The sequence below is a fragment of the Lissotriton helveticus genome, chromosome 1_1, assembly GCF_964261635.1.
Source record: "Lissotriton helveticus chromosome 1_1, aLisHel1.1, whole genome shotgun sequence".
Taxonomy (NCBI): Eukaryota; Metazoa; Chordata; class Amphibia; order Caudata; family Salamandridae; genus Lissotriton; species Lissotriton helveticus.
In genome coordinates this window covers 414,207,027-414,230,909 of record NC_136057.1, presented here as the reverse complement: position 1 = coordinate 414,230,909, position 23,883 = coordinate 414,207,027, and the positions used below count along the sequence as shown (strand labels likewise).

At 44.8% G+C, this 23,883-nt stretch overlaps 1 protein-coding gene across 1 annotated transcript in view; it reads left to right on the top strand.

Annotated features, from left to right (window-relative positions):
- The window catches only part of TMTC1 (transmembrane O-mannosyltransferase targeting cadherins 1), a 1,403,473-nt gene that overhangs the window by 852,034 nt on the left and 527,556 nt on the right, over positions 1–23,883 (top strand). The window contains exon 9 of the mRNA XM_078673764.1: positions 3,387–3,508. Within this exon, the coding sequence (XP_078529890.1) occupies positions 3,387–3,508 (122 nt within the window). The remainder of the gene's footprint in view (positions 1–3,386; positions 3,509–23,883) is intronic.

Here is a 23,883-nt window from a genome sequence, read left to right as displayed (position 1 = left end):
TCACTTTGTGTATGCATGCCTATTTGAGCTGAGCGGCTTTGAGTATGGTGCATTGGGACCAGTGTCAGCCATTGACAGGAACTGTAAGAAACTGCTGTGATGCTGTTCACGAAAGGCCAGAAGAACAGTGCAGGAGCAGAGAGAGAGAACGCTGAGAACACAAAGAGGGCAGGAGTAAGGAAGATGAGACTGTTCACTGGTGTAACTGAAGTTTGGTGATGCCATGATGTTGGGGTCAGTGCTCTATATAAGGGAAGGATAGTAGTTGAGAGCAGCCTGCCAGCAGTCAATTGGCAAGGGTTCTTGGTTGTGACTAAATTGGCAGCCTGTGTCATTAAAGTTCCCCAATCTTTGAGTAGCCTCATTTGGAAACCCAGACAGCCACGTTCACAGTGGAGGAAGAGGGTGCTGTTAACAATTTTTGCTGCAGCATTGTTTCAAAACAAATGTTGGGGGGAACCCTACTCAAGTAGCAACCACTATCTCTGTCAGGGTGAAATACAAGCAAACCTCAATCTAACCTATGCTTAACTCTCTGGTAGCGTGGCACAAAAGCAGTCAGGGTTAAGTTGGAGGCAATGTGTAAAGTATTTGTGCAATAATTCAAACAGTAATAAAGGTGAAACACACCACATGAGAAAATCCCACACCAATTTAGACAAATCGAGTAAAATGTAATAAATTGTTTGAGACCAAAACAACAAAATCCAATCAGTAGAAACGGAGATTTGCAATTTCAAGTTTGTAAGTAAAAATAGTGCCTACAGGCACAAAGCGCCATCAGGTCGCACCGGCCCAGTACAAAGGAACAAGTTCAGGCAATCCTAAGTCCAGGTGATGGCCATGCTTGGAAATCTGTTGCACAGCAGCGGTTTCTAGGGTCTGCAGTGGCAATGTGAAATCCTGCGTTGGGGATGCATTGCCCAACGATTCCAATGTGGAGTTTTGCAAGACGAGACATCCCATTGCGTTGGTTCTTCTGGGACCACAGATGGTCTGGAAGAGAACCTTCAGGCCCACTTCCAAAGGTCCAGGACTGGGGTGGCATCACTTGGGGGGGCCACGACTCACAGCTGGCAGAGTCCAGGCGCTGGGATCAAGGTTATTGTAGTCTGTTCTGCCTCTGAGGCTCTGATCACAAAGCCTGCCAGCTGGCCTTTGGAGTCACTCTAGTGGTAATGGGTTCAAGATACAGGTCCAGTCCTGCACTCAGGCAGCAGGGCAGCACAGCAAAAGAGTAGCAGTCCTTCCTGCGAAGCAGCACTGCAGTCATTATGAGTCTTCCATAGGTCCCGAGGTGTGCTGAAGTGTTGGGGTCTGAGGTCCACTATTTATACCTGGTGCCCACTTTAAAGTAGGAGACGTTTTTAGAAGTGTCCACTCCAGAGGTGTTTGACGTTCCCTTTCTCCCTGCCCTGGCCCAAGCTCTTCTGAGGTCACAAAAAAATGAATGACAAACGAGTGTGCTGATCACAGCCTTTGTGATGTGCAAGGGTGGTAGTTGACAGCTCTACCCCCCTCGTTAAGTCAGAGTGTCCCATCCTAAAAACACCTAACTTCTCTTTGTCACACTGCCTGCGAGCAATACACAAAAACCAACTGCCAGTTACACCTAGTCATGTGACTCAGGATACAGGTTGCAGGCACTAAATGTTTAGGACAAGAAAATGTAAACTTTCTAAAAGTAAAAAGAACAATTGATTAATGGGATGCTGAACAATGTCAAACATTCACCTCTAGTGCAGAAATCGGGGCCTGAATCCATCGTTCTTGTGCTCACCATTCCAGTTTGGACCCAGTTGTATACAAATCAGTCTTGACTTTGCTCCCCATGGGAACAGTCCAGCTTGAACTGCCAGGCCAGGTCCTCTCTGGAACAGAAGCAAGCATCATCAGCCAAGTTAGATTGACTTCAGTGGCATAGAGACCCATGTCTTGGCATACCTGTCCCACTTAGGTTGACAAATGCAAAAAGAACAATTGATGGGCGGAATGCTCAACAATGTAATATATTCACCCCCAGTACAGAGATCTGGATTTAAATCCATCTTTTTTTTGCTCACCATGCCATTCCAGTTTTGTCCCAGCCATATGGAAATCAGTCGTGACCCTGCTCTCCATTGTAACAGTCTAGACCGAACTGCGAGGCCAGGTGCTCACCGGACTGGAAACAAGCATCATGGGACCAGTTTTGGGGTATCACCCCTCATCAGCCAAGCTAGATTGAATCCAGTGGCACAGTGAGCACAGGACCCACATCTTTGTATACTCATCCCACTTATGGCGACAAAGCAAAAAGGGCTGGACTGTTCCCATGGTGAGCAGGGTCAAAACTAATTTGCATAATGCTAGGTCCAAATTGGGGTGGGTTGGTGAGCAAAAAAATAATGGAATAAATCCAGATCTGTGACTGGGGTGAATGTTTGATTTGCTCAGCTTTCTGTCCATTATTTGTTCTTTCTGCATCTTTCTAAAATTGGCATTTTCAGAATTGTGACTTACAATCCGGCTTTACCATTAAAGAGAGTTTTAACCCCTTAATTGCTGCCGTCGGCCAACGGTCGTCACGGCCACTACCTCCCCAGTGCTGCGCACGACCGTTGGACGTCCATTCAGCACTAGTTCCAATGGACAGCGCAGCACTGGGGAGGTCTATTTACAACGCTTTAAAGGGGTTAAAGTACAATTTTTTAGAGACCAAACTCAACTTTTTACCTGCTCACAATTGAAAGTTATCCTTTATTAAATGCAATAAGTTAACCCAATGTTATCCTATGGGAGAGGTAGGCCTTGCAGTAGTGAAAAACAGATCAAATCAAACAGGACGTATAAAGCAAGGCTATTCACCCATGAGGGTATCCAGGCACCGAGAACCTTGCTGCTAGGGAATGATCAGTTGAACAGCCATGTCTTGAGTCCTTTTCCGAATTCCAACAGAGAGGATGAGGTCTGGAGGTGAAGAGTGTGAGCGAGGGAGAGGGAAGCATGACACCTCTCGGGGTGTGTGAGGGCCCTTGATCCTTATTGGAGCTCTCCCCTTTCCTTTCCTGTTCCTTCTCCCACCTGGCCTTCCGTTCCCCAATCACTTTTCTGTGCCACACAAAACTTGCAAGAAGTTGTCAACAACATTGGTGTGGGCTATACTACTACTATCGCAAGATGTTACACAATTAGCATCTCTGTCTGTCTGAAGATGTATAACTGTCAAATTAATCAATACCTCAGGATAAAATGTGATGTTCATATCAGCGAGGGAATTCATGTTTTTGATATTGGTATCTGTGCAAGAGCACTCATTTAAAAAGTGACTGATATAATATTTTCATTACGTGAAATCAAAAGTGCTTTGACTACGTTAATTGATCTTGTTTGCTTGGTTTTTACAGAGGCAAGAACACAAGGAAGTGCTGGTTGGCTTACTGTTCCTCATTTTCCCTTTCATACCGGCCAGCAATCTCTTCTTCAGGGTGGGCTTCGTGGTAGCAGAGCGAGTACTTTACATGCCTAGGTAATACGCTGCATCTTTTGGTTTCTGCTGGAAAATGTTTTTGTGCAACTCTTGTCCTTGCTCTTTGCCTTTTCTTTCTCTGTATGATATTAGTTTTACAATATATAATGTTTATTTGTTTGTCATCTTTTCTGATGCTGCTCCAGAATGTTGTAGAAGTAACTTTACTGCTTCAATGTAACTACTTAAGAGCCTCAATATAATATATTGATTAGGATCAGAATCTTTATTCATTTGTGGTTAAGTATTTATCAGTCTTTATATGGCATCTTCGAATCCATGTTTTTCACTTCTGCCCAACCTGAACGAATCAACAAGATAGGGGGCCAAAACATACCCTGGATTTACCATTAGAGATAATCGGTGATCCGTTTTACGTTATAGACTAGGGAATTAGTAGAGAACCACGGCTAGTTCATGTAGATTACAACCATACTAAACATACAGACTTCATTGGTTATGCAGCTTAAATACTGGTTTTTAGATGTCAGCTAATCTCTCTGCACAAAACTATTTAAAAGAGAAAGCTAGGAGGAGGCAGGGGCCTCGGATGTGGAGAGTGACGAGGAAGATTTAACATGAGCAGACAAGTTTGCCCCCTCATCACAATTTAAGCAGAATATTATGCCAATTTCTGCAGACCCACACTTGTCATTATTCAAGGAGCAGACTACTGCAATAGCTATTAAGATCACAGGAGCACAAATATGTGAGGTACACTTAATATCTTTGAAGCCTCTTCTGGAGTAGGGGCTAGAGCTGGAGCGTTCAACCTCCGTTGTCAAGACATGACCTGAAACAAAGGAATACATAGCCTAAATAATGCGGAGTTTAACTTTTTAAATAAAAATATCCGGTCCTCCTACTTGACATTGTGGTCAATGTTCCATCAAATGGTATCTTTCGCCATCACAGCTGAAAGAATAAAATATCTAGTCAAGCATTCAGAAAGGGTAGCAGAAACACTAGGTAGCAAACGGTAGGTCATGATCTCAGCTGGGTTTCTTATAGAAGGCGAACAGCCCAAATTTGGAGGTGATCATATCAAAGACACATTCTCTTAAAAAAAAATTCTGGAACGTCATTCAAGGCGACAGTAAAATTATATGCATAAGATAATGAGGATTTTACATCATAAATAGTACATATGTTAGAGGTATGAGATTGTTTGAAATTAGGTATACAGGGGCTAATCTGTAGAAGAGCAATATTTTTGGTAACTGTTGGGCACTTTAGGGAAGCAACTTTCATAGTCACTAAATGAAGAACATAATAAAAAAAATCTCTTATCAACAAGTTGACATGTTCAAAGTCCATGTTAAAACTAAATATCTTGCTGATATTACTCATAAAAGCATAACAAAATATTTTTGAGACTTGAGAACAATGTAGCCAATCATTAGCAGATATGTTATAGAAGCAAGGTAGTCAAAAATCAATCCATACTATTTGTGGCAAACAAGGCCAGATTTGACATAGAAATGTAGGTATAGCAATGTTTTCAATGCTACTGTATAGGTTTAAATAATGGTGAAATGTATACTTCTCACGTTGCAGACAATCAATATTTAGATGAGGACGAGCTACCTAGACTCTCAGAGAATTAATTTATCGGAAAGTCTTATAGTTAAACTTTAAGAGAAAGAAATTATCAAAGCTGTTAAGAACTTAGCTTTGTGAAAGCAGTGACACCTTACAGAAGAACTACATAAGTGACTATCTCCAGAGATTCCCCTTAAGTTTTATAAAACCATGAGAGAAATTATAATTTCAGGGACAGAACCTGATAATTGGAGGGATATTATCATATCCATGCTGCTTAAAAAATAAAAATACCCACGTTAATATTGGTCATTAAGGCCAATCTCACTGCTTAAATCAGATCTGAAAATGTATTGTACTTGGGAACAAATGAGATATCCACGCTTGTTTTACCTTGGCAACATAGAATTGTACGGGGAAGAGACTGTATTTCACAAATTAAGCAAGTCATGCCCATAATTGAATGTAACCAAAAGTTAATTGAGTTGATGGCAACAACAGATTTAGAATAAGCATTTGACAGGCGGCATGGTTGTTCCTCTGGAGGTTTATGTGGAGAATGACTATTCAGTCAATATTTATCAGATGTATTCAGGCAATTTATAATGCCTCTGCATAAAAAAAGTTCTGATCAATAGTATGTTGCCTACGTTGATCCAATTTCATCGAGTACTATGCCTCAACGCTGCCTTTTGTCACCAATGCTGTATGCTTTATACCAGAGACCGTTTATCTGAAGGCTAAATGTGAGAAATATGTTCCACCACATTTAATCCCCCTGGAGGTTTTGCTTTTCGGACTAGCTTTCTTTATGGAATTCTGCACTGAGCAAGTCTCTCTTCCTGAATCAACCTCACTGTAACCTCGTATCATTCATTTGGATGGTTATATGGCAATGTCTGTCTTTTAGGATCCGATTCAATGTTATACAGGTCGGGTAAGAGTCTGAGGGCTGGTTGCATGTGAACAAGTGTGCACACAAGTGTGCACATGTGTACTGTCTGGACATGTGAGACTACTGTCTAAATCAGCATCATGTCTGCGCACATGTAACCTGCCAAATAAGGTAGACTTTAGAGATTGAGGATGATCTGGGCAGGTTTTTTAATCTGAGTGGGTATTAATACTGTGAGTAGGACATCTGTAGAGAATACTGAAAAGTGTGTGGGATTCACTATATTATAGACTATGTCCACATTCTGCACCAAAGCACCCAGGGACCAGAATTAATTTCTCCTTGGCCTGTGCCTTCCAGGATCATGTGTGGAGAGGTCTTGCAGGAGGAGCAGTCCCTTGACTTGCTCTGCCTCAGGTGCGCTGCACCTGGGCAACAAGGAAGCCATGGGACCTGGATGGGGCAGGCAGGGAGAGCACATTGCCTCGGGACACTGGGGTGCTGATTTAAATCAGCATGGTGTCCGCGCATAGGTAACCTGTCAAAGAAGGGACCCTTTATGGATCGGTGATGACCTGGGCAGGTCTTATAATGTGAGTGAGTATTAATAGTACAAGTATGACATCTGTAGTGATTACAGAAATGTCTGTGTACTTTACTCTAGCTATGGGCAAATTATGCACCAAAGTACAGTTTTGCCATAGTTAGATCTTGAGACTTGGTCGATGTACCAGTATTTTGATAAATTAGGATATCAAATGCAGATCTGATATTAATTTCCACATATCTGCACTACTTGAGATTTATTATTCTCATATGACCTAGCTGCTAATGACCTCCAGGCCTTTGAATCACCCTGCTCGGCCAAGGAATTATTATGATTGCCAGCTTGATGATCTAAGACCACCCCCAAACAATAGGACCATTAGCCAGTAATTAGGCCTACTTCTAGGAGAGGAGACGAAGAATATAATCTGTCTGTGCTAATTACTTTTCTAGCTGGGAAGGTTCAACCCCACAAATACATAGGAGGGTAGCAAGATCTCTGGAACCTGTAACAGAAGGGGCTGCCTTTTATTCTAGAACTTTTAATGCCCATGTTAAAAACCCTTTCGTAAGGGTGATACTTTGGAAAACAGTGTGGACCTGGGGAAAGCACTGCAGGAGGAATGCCCAGCTGGAAGATAACTGATCCCTTCTGCGAACATTGACTCAAGAGCTTCTGATTTCAGCTGGCACCTAGGGTCTACTGGGACTACTGTGCCAATTCTGATTTCAGCTGGCACCTAGGGTCTACTGGGCTACTGTGCCAGTTCTGATTCCAGCTGGCACCTAGGGTCTACTTGGACTACTGTGCCAGCTCTGATTTCAACTTGCACCTAGGGTCTACTGGGACTACTGTGCCAGCTCTGATTTCAACTTGCACCTAGGGTCTACTGGGACTACTGTGCCTGTTCTGATTTCAGCTGGCACCTAAGGTCTACTGGGACTACTGTGCCAGCTCTGATTTCAACTTGCACCTAGGGTCTACTGGGACTACTGTGCCAGCTCTGATTTCAACTTGCACCTAGGGTCTACTGGGACTACTGTGCCTGTTCTGATTTCAGCTGGCACCTAAGGTCTACTGGGACTACTGTGCCAGCTCTGATTTCAACTTGCACCTAGGGTCTACTGGGACTACTGTGCCTGTTCTGATTTCAGCTGGCACCTAGGGTCTACTGGTACTACTGTGCCAGTTCTGATTTCAATTTGCACCTAGGGTCTACTGAGACTACTGTGCCAGTTCTGATTTCAGCTGGCATGCCAGGCTCCCCTGGTGCCTCTACTGTCCTCCACTCTCTGGACAGAAGACCTGCTCTCAGTGGTTAAAGCTAGCCACCACACCAAAAAACACACTTTATCTCAACCAAATCAGCTCAACTGAGCCAGAGAAAACAAAGAAAGAAGAGAGAGCCCCCCGGGAACCAAGATGATGTATAACTGTCTGGCTTCTTCGAAGCACCTCAAAGAGACCCACGGCCCACAGGAGAGAAGAACCTTGATGTAGGGACGGGGGGGTCTTGTGCCCACCCCCCCCTCAACACAAATGTATGTACCTGGAGGGGCTCCAGTTCCTAGAGATGATTGCTGCTGTGTTCCTCAGCTTATGTCATCCTCAGAAGTCCTAAATAACCCAGGGACGAAGGAGGGATAATGAGCACTGCTGCATCCCTTCAAAATCTGCTTCTGGCTAGCCTAGACACAGGGAGCATAATGATGTGCCTCCCCTGCTCACCATGTCTGTGTCTGGGGGAGAGTGGACCACACCATCATCACTGCCAGCCCGAATGGAGGCAGGCAGGAACCATCAAGCTGCTGGCTTCCACAACGGCACACTGGGAGCTCTGATGGCTGAGCCAGGAGTCAGCTGGGTCAACCAGAATTGGGTCTCCACATGGCCCCAAAGTGTGCATGGAAACCCAGATAAAAGCAAAAAAGTCTAAAAAGAATAAAATTACAAAAAGAAAGAAAACACAGCTTCAGGGCAGGGAATTGCCCATAAGACCCAGTGGCCCGATTTGCTTGGGCCGAGGAGTGCCCGATAAACCCTTACTAGGACTTCAAAATTAGCATATTTGTTGTTCACCGTGCCCCAGAGAGTGGAACTAGGTTTGCAGTGGATGGAGGGTTGTGGCTTATTACTTGTGAAAGACCCATATTCTTCTCAACCAGTAACCCACTTTCGTATACTAACTAATCTAATACCTCCAGTAATAGGCAAAAACTGTCAGGTGAACTTAACTACTAACACAGAAATTCTAGAACTGTATACTGAGACTTACATGCTGCAATCAAGATAACTGAACAAAAAGCTGTGGAACATGGACTAGTATCAGGCTACAACTTAACCAAACTAACGGGCCGATTTATATTTCATCGGACAGCTCGTTATTCCTTCAGGGGAACAGAGTAGATAACTCCGTCCCTCTGGGTGGGGGAACCGCCCGACGAATTTATAAATAACTCTCTAGCTGGTGGTCATTATAAAACATTTGCTGGAACCGCTGGCACTGTGATTCCTGTCAATGCTCTTCGCTGTGCAGGGCTCCAGCTACATGATGGCAGGGTCAGACTGACCCTAAGGGCAATCAGGCAGTGCCAAGCAGGCTGGTCTCACGGGTCAGTGTGTCGGCCTTTTTTTGTCTGTTTGTGGGCCTATTTCATTGCCTGCTGGGCCGGGTATTACTGTCCATGATATTAATTCAATCATTGCCTTCAGCAACCTCAAATCGATGCAGTCTAAACACGTATACAGCGTTCCAATATGCAAACCTGGGCCATTTTTTTAGCTTTCTAATTCACTAATGGGGGACTCTTTTATTTTAGTTCCCGGGCCTATTTTCTGGCCCAGTCCGACACTGACTGACTCCGGCTCTACACCAAACAGTTTTCTATCTTATTTTCAAAACGAAAATCCTGAAATTGGAAGATATAAATCAGGTCCAAAGTCACAAATATTATTAGTTGGAGATAGGCTATTAACCAACAGACGTGGTAGAATGCGTGAAATATTTAGGGGTGGTGTAAGTCAGCAAATATGAGAAGGTATTCAAATCCATTTATGAACAGGGGTTGCACATATAGGGAGTGTGCAGCAGGTGCGGCCGGTACAGGTAAGAGAGGTGGGGCGGGGCGGGGCAGGTGTAGGGAAGCCGATAGATGACGGAATACGGAAAATAAAAAATAAGAATAAAGCCACTTACCGTGCGCTCGCCACATTGCCAACTTGGCAATGTTTAATTTTGGGAACCCTAGATTTTTAAAACAAATCCATTTACATCCCTCATGACTTTCTATCAACTATGGGTGGAGATTAAGAAAATCCTGAAAATACATCCGTTACATTCTACAAGCTCCTCTTGGGGACACACAGGAACTTGGATGGACTTCGGAGTTTCCTTTTATAGTAACAGACCAAAGTTATACTTTACAGCCACCTGAGTGTTTTTTCTGGGACTGTTATTTAGCTTTGACATCTTTAGCCTTTCCGAAAGACTTGCAGATCAGAGATAGTGTTAATACATTTTCCCTGTGGAGAAACCTTTCCGCTACAACCCCAGCAAATCTGGGGGTGATCTGTTCCTCTACTAATCATGGAAAGGATAAATTAATCTCTGACCTTTACCAGGGTTGACAGGGCAGATTTCAGTTTATTAATGCCTACAAACGTTCACGTTTTTAGGCGATAACAAATGTACAAGGCAATACATGCTTTACAGAACTCACTTCCCACCCCTTGTATGGGATTTACTACTGCAGATGTTTTCACACACATGGCATTGAAATCCACACTAGTAAATCGATTTGTGATTGCCAGATATTCTGTTGTGAATTCCTCCTGGCTATTATAAATTATGTATTATGAATATGTTTTATGCCAAAACGGCCTTTGTGGATCGGACACCTCGTTTATAACTCAGGATTGCTATTTGGCCGAAGGAGCGCAACGTTTTGCTAATGTTCGTGGCAGGCATGAGCATTGCACATCAAGACAATTAGAAGCTGATGTCACCTGTGCAGATGCGGCCTGTTTATACGATGGAATCTTTATGCGCGTTATTTCCTATTGTGGAAAGGACCATTAAAAACCCTGTCTGGTGTATCCAGCGGTTTTTAAAGGACGCAGCAATCTGTCTACTCTCTCAGTCAGTTAGTGGGAATGTTTGAAGGGCCAGGAACACCATGAAAACAAAGCTGGAAAGCATCCGAGAGCCGCAGCCTGTCTGACAGATGCCAGCGAGGCAAGATTTCAGCACTAACAGATAAAGCTGCGCATAAAAACAAGACAATTGGTTTTGCTCGGCGTTATGATGAACCCGGTTACAATACGTGCCTAATTTGCCGCAGTGCCACATTTATTTTGCATACATCTGTGCATCGCTACACTCATGCATAAAATCACCAACATGATTATATTCCTTCAAATGTAGGTACGTACAAAGAGACAGCATAAAACGACCACCATGCCAACGTTTGAAATATGGTTGCAGCAAAGACCTGGAACAGCCTCCCCGCGCACCTTCGGACCATCACCTCAATTCCGGAATTCCGAAATTCCGAATGGCCCTCAAGACCTGGCTGTTCATATAAGCCTCCAGGCAGTGGCGGACGGTAGGCAATGGTGGAGGGGATGGGGAGAGGGAAGTGGGTAGAAAACAAAAATAGAAGAAAAAGAAAACATACATTCTCCTCGCATTGCCACCCGCTGCCTCTCCGCAGCCTCTCCTCCATCGCAGTAGGAGCGTGCAATGCAGCTCTGTGATTGGCCTGAGTGCCACGGTTCGGCGCTCAGACGGGGACAGGGAGCGTGGGCATGTTCCCCACCAGGCTGTCTAATGCAGGGAAGATCTAAAGTGCGCAGTACTGTTTGGCCGGACTAAGACGGCTGGCCAAACTCTCACGCTCACTAAAAGTGTGCTCAACAATCCGCCCCTGCTCTGGCCAGCTCCGCCCTCCCCGCACCTAGGAACAGGAACCTAGGAACAGGAAAAATAAAATGATAACGTCCCGTTATTATCATTTTATTTGTCCTCTACACTGCTCTGATTGCAGTGGGGGCGATGCTCCTCGCCTTCATGGAGGAGACACCCCTGCCTCCGGAACATGCAAGCACCTGGATACCTTATTGGGTGATTAGCCACACTTTATAAATCCTGATTGATAGTGCTTCAATTGCCCAGAGAGATGGTCCTACAGGGTCACTGTTCTAGGAATAACTGTGATCACTCCTAGGGTGCCAGAGCCTGAAAAACCCATCTATCATAAACCGTACTTCATTTTCTGTCTCTTGTTTCTTTCCACGTGTCCCCACTCATGATCCTGCAACTACACTCAGATGCCAAGACTTTGTAAATGTCATGGGCCCTATGCCCTCATTTGCACACTAGTATCTGGAGAGAGGGCACAGGCATCCAGCTCCTCTTTTATTGGCAGTGCTACCTGATTGGTGTTATTTCATTTGATAATGCGCAGGAATGCGATGCAGTGTGGGATACGTTGTGGGCTGCAGTGACATTACTTTCCTAAAAAATACACAGAAAAAGCCAGGAGTCAAATAGTGGAAAAATACAAATTAAAATATAATGGACACATCTTTGAGTCTATCGGTCTCAGAGTCAATCAGCAGAACAGCGATGAACAGCTGGGCAGACAATGCAGACTGCAACACCAAGTCATAATTTAACCTGAAGAGAGCCAGGGTATGAACACTGATGAAGAGATGTCGGGTATCTTTTGACATCATACACAATGTTTTCATGTCCAGAGAGTCCCTGCTGATGATCAGGATAGTTTGTGCTTATGCTGTAAATGTTTAAGCACGCATTGCTGGATTCCTGATGAGTGATCTCCAATATTTACATCACTTATCTCTCTAAAAACAATCTTCGAGCGTCCTTGGAAACTTGTTGATAACCTTCTGAAGTCTTTCTCCAGACCATCTCTTACTCCCGCATCATTCAGTACAGCAGAGCCAAGGCCATCCTTCGCATGTAATGGTGCTTTTGATGTGTCACTAAAGGACTGCATGTGGGCTCTGTTGGGGTTGGGTTGCCTTTGCACCACATGTGGAGTTCTATAAGACCACCAAAGGCCCCATCTACCTTAACAACTGCATAAACTTCCACAGACATACCTGACACCTCCTCTCAGCCTCACTGCTACTTGCACCCCCCTACCCCCAAGTACATGCAGAACCCGATCTGGTGGTCGTGCCTTCTCCAACATCGCTCCTAAGGCCTACCTAGAATGCCCTGCCATTGCACATCAGAGCTTCCTCCTCATTCTGGAATTCCACAAGAAACTGCAAACCTGGTTATTCTGCTAGCCCCGATTATGGCTCAGCAGATAAAGCTCCTGCTTCAGATCCAGGTTACCCTCCTGAGTGAGTTGTGCGCTATACAAGTGCACTTAACATATCTGTCCAGTTGTTCAATGTGAGGCAGTTGCATCATGGTCAAGGCATGCTTCAGACTGCACCAGGATAACGAAGGTATGAGTATATTGTTGCAGGTCCCCTGTTGCTTCTAAGTGTCAAGAATGTATCTTGGCCAGTGGTGAGGTACTGATTGTCCGAATCCCGTTAACTTTTGAGCTATTCTTTGCTCTACAAATGGTAGCTGCAATTCACTGGCAGGATCCTGTTACCATTTTGGTCAACCTTGGGCGATATGGATGCCTGGATTGTTCTTAGTTGATATTGGCAGGGCAAGTTTGCTGCAAGGCATTGCAGATGGTAACGTCACCAGGGAGAAGAAACGTTTGCTGATGCTTGTACACAGGTTTTGCAGATGTTCTTCCATGGTGTGTTGAAAGTTGGTGTGATGGTAATCAGATAGACTTCGCCTTCCAGTGGATGTGTGAGTTGCTAGTGCTGAATGTTTTCGGCCTCTACAAGGCATCGGTAATGCTTTGGTGTGGCTGGCATGGTTTGATAGCAGTGAGTGATGTGTTTGGATGGTGACTGTGAGGTGATAGGAGTAGAGATTCTGTTGCCATTGCATACAGCATATTTATGGTTCTACTTCTAGGTCTTTGCAAAGTCATTGTCACTACATGATGGCTTATGGGTGTATTAGTCTTGGACTGGCTTTTCAATCAATCAGAATTTGTAGAGTGTGGCTAATCACACCCACTGAATTCTGCGAGCTTGGAACTGCAAGATGGGCCACATTGAAAAGGTGAGTGGATGAGCTACTCCTCAGTCCCACCACATCCTACGGACCAAAACGAATGGCCGAAACATCTGGTTGTTTGTAAGATATCCCTGGCAGTGCCAGTCTACCAAACTAACCAATGGCTGGTCCAACACTGTGGTCTATGCCTGTTCTCAGAGTAGGTGGTAAGAGTCAGTTAGGGTGGTAGTGGTAAGGCACGATCAGGCCTGATCAAAGGCAGCCTGTGACAAGAATGGTCTGTTTTCTTCTTTGCAGAAGTTGTGTGGACTATTGGGCTGCTCTTCTTTTTACTCGGTGATAGGATATACGCCCTCTTCTGGAATAGGGTTTTGTGGCCTCTGGCTGAGCGAGTGTCTTTGTGATCGGGCCAATGGGGCCTCTGTGCAATGTTGCTCAGTCTTGGTAATGACCTTGAGGCAGGGTCGATTCTCTTCTCTATGACAGCGGAAAAATGTTCCAGTGTGGCATCATGGTACCTGTAGTATCAGACTCCCCCATCAGACAGCTTTGAGGTCTGTGGATGAAACTGTTGCTTGGCAGGGGGCTGCAGACCTTAGAAGCAGCCGAGTTACAGCCACACTGCAGCAGCATTGAGGACATCTGTGGTAGTAGCTATGTCCTGTAAATTACAATGATTATAGGGCTTTCTTTCAGCAATGGTGCTGTGTCCTATGGCATTTACCATTGTTTTCATTTACTGTTCGGCTTAGTGTAGGGGGAGGCCCAAGATGAACTGTTTGCCTTTGACATGGTGTGCACAAGGCCTAAGGTGGTGTTAGAGCACATGCGGAGTAGGCTTGCGGGTCCAGTTTGGGGTGGGAACTGGTCCATTTTTGTGGTTCTATATCACCTTAGGGTAGTCTCCTTACTTCCTTGGAAGGCCGGAGCAGGTTTACGAAGCGCTTGGTGGGCAGTAGTGTTTGCAGGTGCACTTAGTGGCTGACTTAGTAATAGTCTCTTATTTTCTCATCTTTGTTTGCTGGCCACCTCTCACACAGAAAAGAAAAAAAGCATGCAAAGTGGTGCTGGTTGTGGCCTCATAGTCTAGGTAGCATGTGTCTGCCTGTAACTGGCAATCTTTCTAAAGCTGATAAATCCCATATGGTTTTAAGCGTGGTCTTTTTCTTTTTAAAAGCCCATTTCTTCAAATCGTACCAGCTAAAAACCGCTGTGGTGCACAGGCAGATACTCCTACTAAGGCTGTGGTGAACACAAATTCGAGGGCCCCCGGGCTGTGATGAAGGAGACATGCAAATACCTCAGTCAGCACCTCGTCCTTCATGCTGTGGCCCACTTTTAACTTGTCTCACTGGTGGCTGTGGACTGCCTCCAACAACTCACTGAAGGGAAGAACGAATCCTGCCACTTTACCGAGGTCAGGCAGCATCACAGGTGACCTCTTCTCTCTAGGGCTAGCACACATGGATGGCAGCCGGGGTGGGCGAAATTTGCGTAATTGGCTTTTGCTGAATTATGTGAAACTCGTGAAAATTACTCAAAATGATGGTTAAATACGCAAAATGCAAATCCGTCATTTAACAACATGAAAACTCCCATCAATTTTTGGCAGGAGAATGTATTTCCTGGTAAACAAGTAGCACGAAAAACACAACTCGTGCAAGCAGCGCCAGCAGACCTTCGTGTTGTGGCTGTTCGTGTTATCCCAGCATGCTAGCAGAACAATTTGGCTGCAAACGACTCATAATTATATTATGTGACGTAATGGCATTACTTCAGGAATATCACATAGTATAACACAAAATACCAGAAATTACACAAATGATGCCAGCATTATTTAAATTGCACCCGGGGCTAAAATCATATCACTGGCAGAGCGTGTGATGACCCACCATAAGTAGTCTTGTTCAGCTTCTGCACTCTCCTCTTTTGGGGATCCCCCCTTACTCCACCAACATGGGTGCACCTTCCAGGATGAACAGCACAGGGTGGTAGTGCCATCTCCAGGGCACAACTCCGCCTCCTCATCACTGGGGCTGTGGCAGCAGATGGTTTTAACTTCACATCCTTCTCATCATTGTGAAGTCATGGGCCCAAGGCCTGCACAGCATAGAGGAATGATACAGAAACAGGAGTGCAGACTGGCAACTGGAGGGAGCTCATGTGCTCCTGTATTCTCTTTTACAGGCAGGGTTATCTGACTGGTGATGCCTGTGAAGAGATGGGTGAGTGGAGGTGAAGGACAGCTTTCTTAAGAAGGGGGCTCCGGTTGTGTGTCCTCCTCAGGACACTATAGTGCTTTGAAAATATTCCTCTGAGCTCCATATTCCTCTGATCACTCTGCATCATAAAGGATTACATAAAATATTCAAGCTTATATACTGCTAAGCGATATAAACCTGCTTCTCCTTGTCTGCTGGCCTTCAGCAGTGCTGACTGAGTAACAGAGGTACCTAGCTAATTTAGACAACGCAGTCTGAATCAATTGCAGAGGTTATAGGGCTCCTTAGACTATAACATGAATATCCAAAACTCTTTGGGTCATTAGATACCCTGACCCCCACCCTCCCAAATGGAGGATCGTACATCATACTTAGAGACCCTCGTCTGTCTATCAGGGATCTCATTAGGTACATCCACTGGTAAGGTGGATGCACTGAAGGCCCAGCCTAATGCCGAGCCACTTGGCCCTGCCCGACTTTTTTTCTGAAACACATGCCAAAAGTAGGAATTTCTTTAGGCAAAACAAAAATAAATGTCCTGGCGTGCAGGCGTTTATTCTCTGGGAGCCGAGGCCATTCGGTTTTTCCATACCAGAGATAACCATACATCGCACTGGGATCAGGCAGGCAGGACAATGCAGTGGCGTTAAAGAGAGGAGTTAAAGTTGGGGAGAGAAGTTGACCTAACGGCTAGGGGCTCGACCTCGGACCTGGGGATCTGGGTTCGAGTCTCGGTAACGACGCCAAAACCTCCTGTGATTCTGGGCAAATCACTTAATCTCCCCGTGCCTAAAATGAAAGTGTGTCCTCATGTAACGTAACTGGATAATATGTAAAGCGCTCTGATATCTGATTCGGTTCGGGTCTAGTTCGCGCTATATAAAACTGTGCAAAAAAAAAAAAAAAGACGTGGGGCTACCACCAGTGTGACACCGCACACTGGGGGCATGGACTGCTGAGTCAAGGTTTCGCTGCTTGGATCACCTGAAGCTCCATTGTCAGAAGTCCAGCGGTTCCTAGGTTGAACATGAGCTACATCTTGCCTATCTCCATCCCAGCCTGTACCCCGCTTCTATCTAACTATTGCTGTGGCTCTTGCTGTCCCTGTGCTGCACCCCTCTTTCCCTTTTCATCCTCTCTTGCCTCTTCAAATGTCCCTTTGGCTTTGCATAACAACCCTTGGCAGATATTCCTGTATCTGTATCTTCCTCAGTGCTGTGGCCCATACTCTTTCTGCCACCATGCTTTCTCTTCTGGTTCCTGAACAGAAGGCACTGCCTTTCCAGCAACTTTAGTAACACAACCGTCTTTATTCCCTAAGCACCACCATTCCACCATGCCAGTACCCAACAGTTCCTCAAATTATCAATGCCACTCTCCCCAATCTGTACTTTTTCACGTGTATTTTCTGTTGTCTTTCCCCTTTATTTGGTCCTTAATTCTACTTGCTTGCTTACCCATATCCGTGTCTTGCATTATGGGCCCCCTTTGTGTGCCTTCTCTCTCCCTCTGTGAATTTACCTCTTTGCTCTTTCCTTCCTGCCTGTGACGCTTTTTACTACTTTCCTTTCCTTTGCCTGCTTCATATGTTGTATTCCTCACTCCCTCCATTCCAAAGATATTCCATCCACTGTGCTCTAGGCTTCGCCTAGCTCACTTCTGAGTATTTCTGGAACCTTTTCTTCCTCCTTCCTTTTTTCCACAGTTCCTCTCGTGCCGGTTTTTCTCCACTCACTTTATTCAGTCATCTGCTGTACAACCTGGCTTTGTCCGCTTTTCTCAAATGTTGTTGGTTGACTTCTGTAAGAATGTAAGTGCCCCTACACCCTACCCCCTTTAGCCCCTCTTCTCCCCCCTGAATGCACCCTAATGTTTTTGTGTGTCAATAACTTATTTTTCTCTGGGAACAGCTTTAGGCTCCTGCAGGGACAACTTGGCATTCGTTCACTCGGTAATTTTCAGGTGGGCTGCAGGAAAGTGGGCTGTTTTCCAGCAGTGGCTCCTCTGTGAGAGCGGAGGACTGTCGCGGAGGACTGTCGCCTCACCTCTCCCCCACACTGCTGGGTGGAAAGCGTCAAAAAGAAAATGGTCATAAAATGATATTATTATCATTTTAGTTTTGACACTTTCTGCCAGCAAACAGAGTGCGAAGGCTGAGCGGGCCAGTGGATCACTGCTGCCAATCATTGGCATTAGTGAGGAGTGGCCACTTAAGTTTACATTGCCTGTGTTGGTTTGGCCAGCTACCTTGCTACGGCCAAACCGACATGGGCAATTCAAACCTCTCCAAACCAGCTGTCTTGGACAGCTGGGTTAGAGAGCAGGCACAGGCCTACAGTGCCTTTTGGAGCGTGAATCCAGCCCGCGCCAGCCAATCAAGACGCATTAGAATAGCGTCTTGATTGGATGAAAGAGTTGGCTGTGGGCGTCGCGCTCGTAGGACGTGCTGCAGAACAACGAGGATGTACTGTGGACATTGAGAGGTAGTGTAAGGTAAGTGATTAATTAATGTGTTTATTTATGTAAATCAGTATATTAATGTGTATTTGGTATATGCACTATGTGTATGTGTTATCTGTCAATGTGTATGTGTTTATGTGTATATGTTATGTGTATTATGTATATTTATTATGTGTCTATTTTTGCGCCCTCCAATGTGATTTGCCACCAACCGCCACTGCTGTTTTCAGATCAAGATGGGCCGCCATGATCTAACCGTGCCCTCATGGTAAGGCTCAGAGAAAGGGCATGATCGAGCCTCAAAATCATGGCTTTTTACATTTCTCATAATGGAAACCAACATAACTCACATAGTCAGCATAAGGTGAACAAATGTATCACATGTTGACGAATCAAAATACAGTGTGTATACAACGTCATATAATGTTAATGTTAATGGGATTTTTAGAGCGCGCTGCTACCCTGAGGTGTCCTGGCGCTATAATGCCACCAATAATAATAAACTCAAATCTGACATAATGCCATTTGAAACAAATTATAAATCTAGTGTCATAAACAATGGAAGTCACATACATGAATTAATCCACAGTGATTGTAGCAGGTAGCCGCCTTGGAGAGACATAAATTAACCAAAGAACTTTCTCCAAGGCTCTCCAAGACCTGCTTGTCATCACAAACCATCAGTGTATATTTTTTTGCTTGTGGTGTCAATTCAGAAATGAAAACATGATGATAACATGGCTACTCTGAAACCCAAAATGGAATTGAAACCTAAATGAGGCCTATTTCGGGCTATGCCACAAACAATTTGGGCCACGTGTATCAACCTATTTTGAATTTGCAAACGGTACGAATTGCTAAATGTGACTGTTTGCAAATGCAAAATAGCCTTTCAAGATGTATGAGAGGCTTTGGCAGTGCATTTTAGGTAATCGCAATTTGTTGCCATCACCTAAATTTGCAACTACAAATAGAGAATCGCTATTTGCGATTCTCTAAGCACATGTAGCAAGTATTTTCTAAATGCAAACTGTGCATTTAGGAAATGTTATTACCATCGGCTCCAAGTTTACTGTAACCATGTGCAATTTTTGAAAATGCACAAAAAATGCATTTTTCTAACTGCCATATAGCTCACACATGCCTCTAGGGCATGTGTGCACTTTACGTGTGCACATTTTTAGGGGGTAGTTTCAGGGGGGCCTTAGACCCCCGGGCACCCTTGGTTTTGCATTATCTAATTAGTGGTTACCAATTAGGTGATCACAAATTAGGTAATGGAAAACCATTCGCACCTATAGGCCTTTGGGTCCATAGAAAGAAATGGAGTAGTATTACCTAACAGCAATTTCCTAATTATGATTGCGACTCTGTAGGAATCGCTATTAGGTAATTGCTATTTTCTTACATACCGATTTGCATTCCTTAAATATTTATTACCTAAAATTCGCTATCTAGGGAATGCAAAATGGATTTTTAATGCATGTGGTCCATAGTATTGTATACTGCAGTGTTGTCGTTTCAGTTGTAAAATGTTCATGTTATTGAGCAAATATGATTTTAACCATAAATAACTTCAACAGACCTGAACAACCCAACAATAAAAAACGTCCATTAAGTCCAGACTTCGCCTTCTTTACATATGTTCCCACTCATGAAACCTGCTACTACAAATCAGTTTCAAGGGTTTGTGCCTCACAGACCCCTATTGTTGTCACCTCGCATCTGTTTACTCTTGTGCTTCTCCTTTTGCCCACCTTATTCATTCTTCCTTCAAACTTCTTTCATCTTTTCTATAATCTTCCTTTTTACTACTGTGATACCACCAGTGGTGGCTGCCTCAGAACAGGGGTGGCGGGGAGGGTGTGTGTGAACGAAAAATAAATAAACATACTTGTCATAGCAGTCGCTGCCTCTCTCCGTCCTCACTCTCGACACTGGCAGCACCGGAAGCACCCAGGCACCCAGACTCTCCCAGCCAATCACAGCGCTGCCCGAGCAGGGTCGTGATTGGTCTGAGCGGCCTGTTTGGACACTTAGACAGTGCCTGGGAGCCTGGGCATGTTCTCCACTGGGCTGTGCAACAGAGCCAGGTGGAGAACATGCTAGGTGCGCATGATGGTGTGGCCAGCCCAAGGGGTGTGGCCAAACCATCATTGCCACTTATAGAGTGGAGAGGTGTGGTGCAGCGGCCAGGGCAGCAGACTTCACAGCACAGTGTTCACAGTTTGATCCCCGGCTCCAGCGGCAGAAAAGCTCGGCAGCTTGTGACTCTGGACAATAGCTCACTTAATTTCCACAACGGCCCCCAGCGCCTTGAGACCTGTAAGGGTGAGTAGTTCGCGCTTTACAAATACTGGATTTATAGTGCAAAAACAGCGGCGAGGCGAGCCCAGTGCGGCCCCACCCTAACTTGGCTTTGAGTCGCACAGAAAAATAAAATGATAATACCGTATTATTATCTTCATTTTATTTTAATTTTATTTGCACTGCTCGACAAGCAGTGGGGCAGCTCTCCTTCGCCTTAGTGGATGTGCTACCACTGGATACCACATAGGTTGCAGTGGAAAAACAGAGCACAGGACGCATGCTGCTTATATACAGGACGCAATGTGTGGCGTGCCAAAGCAAGGAGTTTTGCTGAAAATGTCAATAGTTACCATGAAAATACTTTTGGCTTTAGTGATTTTTTTCACCACCTGTTAAAGTTTTGAAGACACATAAGTGAAAACATATTTACTGACAAGTAAAGTGTATGGTGTGTCCACTGTGGCTAACTCAGGCATGTGGAGCGTCATCAATATGGTGTTTGTGGCCAGGGACATTCCACCACAGAATGCTTTGCTTACTCCTGTGGCTGCTAAAGTTTTAAAAAGGGAAACACGACTCCTCTTAAGACAGCAGTTAGCTCCTCTGCACAAACTTCCTTATATTTCTTACATGTCTTATCTTGCAGCAAAGTGTGATGTGAAACTGTTTGGCAACTGATAAAGAGATGTTTCATTCGCCTGTAAACTTTATTTATTTTTCTGGTATTATCAAACCAAAGTGTGAGTCAGGTGCATATTGCTGAATAAATTAAAAGTTAAAATTTGTTGCCTCAGGAAAAAGAAATGAGTTATGTAAAAAAAAACGTATTTTCAAAGTAAGGTATCCTGGTGGAGCTCTGAAGATGGCCACTCTTCAAATTAGAATATATCAATTTTGTTATTTTTTTTAAATAGCAGGCAGACATGCACCTGATAGCAAAGAGAGCATATTTCAAACGTGACCAATGAATCCAGAATCATCAAAAAAACTATTGCACCGATTTACTAACACTTTGCGATAGATTAGCATCATAAAAGGGACAGAATCGCAGCACAAAGTACTGTGGTGATATTTATTTTGTAACACAAATCATGATTTGTATTGAAAAGTTGCCTGAAGTAACGCAAAATAGTGCTTGTACTCTGCTTTGCCCTACTTTATGTCATGGGGAGTGCCCTGGATGGTACATCAGTGTTCCGATCAGAGGCGGCTTCTCTGCAGTGGCGGAGAAGCGTCGCCTCACTACCTGGTTCAGAGCCAGCAGAGGAAAAATTAAATGATGTTCCAACATGGTTTTATTTTTCCTTTGCCGGCTCTGAGCTTGCGCTTTAGCAAGGGGCAGGACAGAGAAATGGGAGGTGGGGAGGAGTAGTACTATGTGCACTCCCAAAGTGCGCATATGTGTTTGGTCGGCCATCTCAGGCTAGCTAAAACACACATGCACACTTAGGTTTCTCCAGCCCTGCTTCATTGAACAGCTTCTGGAGAAACCACATTGGCTTCCTAGGCTGAGCGGAGCATCTTTCCATCATTCTTTTGCTGACCACACCACCCCAGTTTGGACCCAGCCATATGCAAATCAGTTTTGACCCTGTTCCTTGTGGGACAGTCCAGCCCGACTGACCAGCCAGGTTCTCCCTGGACCGGAAACAAGCATCCTGAGACCAGTTTCAGGGCATCACCCTTCATCAGGCAGGCTAGCTTGAATCCCGTGGTGTAGTGAGCACGGGACCCACGTCTTGACATACCCTTCCCACTTAGGGTGACATAAACAGAAGAAACAATTGATGGTCGGAATGCTGGACAATGCAAACATTCACCCCCAGTTAGAAGGATCTGGGTTAAATCCATCATTCTTTTGCTCACCACACCACCCCAGTTTGGAGCCAGCCATATGCAAATCAGTCTTGACCCTGTTCCTTGTGCGAACAGTCCAGCCCGAACTGCCAAGCCAGATCCTCCCTGGACCAGAAACAAGCATCCAGGAACCAGTTTCAGGGCATCAACCTCCATCAGCCAGGCTACTTTAATCCAGTTGTGTAGTGAGCACAGGACCCACGTCTGGGCATACCCTTCCCACTTAGGGCGACATATGCAAATGAAACAATTGATGGACACAATGCTGGACAATGCAAACATTTACCCCCAGCCACAAGGATCTAGGTTAAATCCATCCATCAATTGTTTCTTTTGCATATGCTTTCCATGCATGAGGCAGATATTGTCACTACCATGAAACCTGGATAATAGGCAAACAGATGCAACTCCTTCCAACCACTATCAATGATTAATGTTGATAATAAGATACTTGTGAAACTACTCGCTAACTGGCTCCTGCCAGATATTATCAGCCTGGACCAATCCGGATTTGTGCTGGGCTGATACACTGCACACAATCTACGCACAATCTTCGCACCATGTTTGCTCTGATGCATACGATTAATCCTCAGCTTAGTGCTGCTGCGGTATTGCCTGTCACCACTCTTGTGTTTGATTCCTTAGAATGGTTATATCTATTTAAAATTTTGTCCTGCTTCGAAATCAGCACTAAATTCCTGCATTTGATTGAAATCCTGTGCACTTCCCCTGTGGGGAGACTTCATATCAATGGGGAGACTACTGCTTCATTCTCTGTGACAAGGGGGACCAGGCAAGGCCGCCTCCTATCACCGATCCTTGGTGGCTCAACTCTACCAACACCATGCACATTGGGGACTTACTTTACTGGCGGGGAGTACTGGTGTCCATGTAAGCAGATAACATTACACTGTATATTTGTGACCCCCAGATTAATCTCTCCCCACTAATTCCTGAAGTGTTCCGATTTGGCGGCTTCTTGGGAATCCTCATTAATTGGTCGAAATCCATTTTGTTTCCTCTCACTCCGATCACGCACCAGTTTTTACCGGAAGGTCCGCTTCAGCGGGTGATGGACTCGACCCGCTATCTGGTAATTTGGCAGAGCAGAGACATTATTTAACTCTGGAGGGCAAATTACGGAAGAGCCACGACCTGGCTCGAAAAATGCATACTGATATGGTCCAGGCTGCCTCTGTCCATGGCAGGTAGGATCACCATCGTCAAAATGATTATACTCCCCAAGTTCCTTTGCTTATTTATCAACATTTCAATTCCACTCACCGAACCCTTCCTAAAATGGCTATATTCCAAACTGGTGGCTCTGGCGTGGGCAGGCAGACAACCGAGGGTGGCTGACTTTACCACTACAACACCGTGGTCTCATTGCCCCTGACATTATTCCATCTACTCTGC